This window comes from Otolemur garnettii, unplaced genomic scaffold (genome assembly GCF_000181295.1).
Source record: "Otolemur garnettii isolate 467f Iridium unplaced genomic scaffold, OtoGar3 scaffold00142, whole genome shotgun sequence".
In the NCBI taxonomy this organism is placed as follows: domain Eukaryota; kingdom Metazoa; phylum Chordata; class Mammalia; order Primates; family Galagidae; genus Otolemur; species Otolemur garnettii.
This window is the reverse complement of record NW_003852537.1, coordinates 3,132,644-3,135,436: the sequence shown is the minus strand read 5'-3', so window position 1 is coordinate 3,135,436 and position 2,793 is coordinate 3,132,644. Positions and strand designations below refer to the sequence as shown.

Genomic DNA, 2,793 nt, shown 5'->3' with positions numbered 1-2,793 from the left:
AAAAAAAAAAAAAAAAAAAAAAATTCACTGTCATCTTTCACTGACCACATGCATGTATTTCTTTATTTTCCCTTCCTTCTATTCATTTTCCAGAATAAAGGTCCAGATTGCTTGTTGAAACAAGATAAACTGATATCTTAATATGGTTATGTGGGCTTTTGGTGATTGAATTTTGACTTTGCATCTCTAGCAACATTGTACCTTAGTAATATTTTCTGTTTCCCAGTAGCACCTTAAAATTTACTTGTATCTTTACTTGTATCTACAAGGTGTGGTTCAACTTCTAAATTTTTTAAATCTATATTCTAATTAATGTGATTTTATGGGTTTTCTCTAATGTCATTTAGGAATTTCATTGTAATGTCACATAAATATGTTTCAGTTAACCTGTGCCTGCATTTTAAAATTTCTTCCAGAGCATCTTTAAATTGGGAAAAGATTCAGTTTTAGGGGTCTGTGACTAAAAATATCCTTTTGAGCAGCATGAAGAAACTTTTTGGGTGATAGATATATTCATTGTTTAGATGTGGGGATAGTTTCACAGATGTATGTATATATGTATGTAAAACCTTATGATGTATACTTCAAATAGGTGTAGTTTATTGCATGTCAATCAAAGCTCAATAAAGCTGTTAAAAATATTGTCTTCTGATGGTTGATTAGAATAGCATGTTGTTATAACACTGGAGGAAGAGAATGTTTATACTAATCTTTATATTTTGTACAGGTCTCCAGACTTGTGAATGAGGTCTACCACATGTATAATCGACATCAATATCCATTTGTTGTTCTTAACATTTCTGTTGATTCAGGTAAGTTTCACAGAGATTTCAATAAAATTGATGACTTACTCCTAAAAGAATAACATGTAATTATAAAGGTTTGATATGACTGGAAAGAGAATAATTTATGGCAAAGTAGGTTTTTTTTTTTTTTTTAACAGAATCATATTTTGTTGCCCTCAGTAGAATTCTGTGGCATCGTAGCTCACAGCAACCTCAAACTCTTAGGCTCAGGAGATTCTCTTGCCTCAGCCTCCTGAGTAACTGGGACTATAGTCACCCACAATGCCTGGCTAATTTTTTTATATAGACTTTCCTGCTTTCTATTGACACTCTTGTATTAATTCTATTAGGAAATTAGACTTTTTGATGTTGACCAAGGGAGAATGTAGACTAAAATGTTCTCCCCAATTTTAAAAATATTTTATTTTATATACATAGTTTTTCTGATTGCTAAAATTTTGGTTGATAGGCCAGATATGGTGGCCCGTGCCTATAATCCTAGCTCTCTGAGAGGCTGAGGCAGGTGGATTACCTGAGCTCATGAGTTTGAGATTAGCCTGAGCAAGAGTGAGACCCTCATCTCTACTAAAAATACAAAAACAAGCCAGGCATAGTGGTGCACACCTGTAGTTCCAGCAACTGAGGGAGCTGAGGTGAAAGGATTGTTCAAGCCTGGGAGTTTGAGGTTGCTATAAGCTATGATGAGGCCATGGCACTCTACCCCAGGGCAACAGAGTGAGACTGTTCCTCCCCCCCAAAAAGAATTCTGGTTTATAGTCATTCAGTATTTTTTCTGGATACTTAGGAATATGTATGTGCATACCTTAAAAATATATATATACACGTACCCGTATCTTTTTGGATGAGAAAATAATTTTGTATCTTACTCTATGACCATTTTTCTTGTTATTAAAAATTAATCAGAAACATGATCTTAATAGTTGTATTATATTTTCATACATGGTTACGTTGACTTTTAAATTATTTTTTTTTAATTTTCAGTTTTTGGAAATTATAAATACCATCCTTAGAATTAAATCATTATCTACATCATTAATTATTTCCAACAGTTGCATTCCAATGCAAGTGGTCAGGGACTGATCCCACCAAAGGGTTTTTTGTACATCTGTTTAAGCAGGACAATAGAACATGCAAAAGCAAACCATTTTGGGGTCAGTCCCTGACCCTCCCCTTCCCCTTTCACAGAATGCAACTGTGAATTAAGATAAATTCCTAGAAGTAGAATTACAGGGTCAGTGAACATGATCATCTTAAGGCTTTTCCATATTGCATTCTAGACATGTTATATCAATTTATACATCTACCAACAATGTACTAGGTATTATAATTTTTAAACTAAATTCAGTACAGAATTAAAATAGTTTGTATGTTTTTCTTACACATTTTCATGTGTTTATTTGCTCTTTCTCTTTGATAATCTACCCATTCAAATCCTTGCATATTTTGTCTGTTTAAAAAATTGTTCATTTTTTTATTATTTACTTGAAAAAACTAATTTTATAATTTATGAATATTGAATTTATTATAAATTCATATTGAAAATATGAATTTATGAATATTAATCTGGACTAGTGTTTTCAGCTAAAACACTTTCAGCTACCACTTTTTGGTAGCTAAAAGTGAATGAAATAATAGATCCGGAAATTTCTGTTATTAAAACTGAATTTAAAGATAATAAGTATGGTCAGGGATGGTGGCTCATGCCTGTATTCCTAGCACTGTAGGACCCTGAGAAGGGTAGATTGCTTCAGCTCAGGAGTTTAAGACCAGCCTGAGCAAAATTGAGACTCCCATCTCTACGAAAAATAGAAAAGCTATCGGGAGGCGCCTGTGGCTCAGTGAGTAAGGCGCCAGCCCCATATACCGAGGGTGGCGGGTTCAAACCCAGCCCCGGCCAAACTGCAACAAAAAATAGCCGGGCGTTGTGGCGGGCGCCTGTAGTCCCAGCTACTTGGGAGGCTGAGGCAGAAGAATCGCCTAAGCCCAG

At 34.5% G+C, this 2,793-nt stretch overlaps 1 protein-coding gene across 2 annotated transcripts in view; it reads left to right on the top strand.

Moving 5' to 3' along the window:
- Nucleotides 1-2,793, top strand: part of PMS2 (PMS1 homolog 2, mismatch repair system component) — a 31,051-nt gene that overhangs the window by 11,036 nt on the left and 17,222 nt on the right. For both annotated transcript variants that reach the window (XM_023518629.1, XM_023518630.1), the window contains exon 9: nucleotides 728-812. In XM_023518629.1, coding sequence (XP_023374397.1) covers nucleotides 728-812 — 85 coding nt within the window. The remainder of the gene's footprint in view (nucleotides 1-727; nucleotides 813-2,793) is intronic.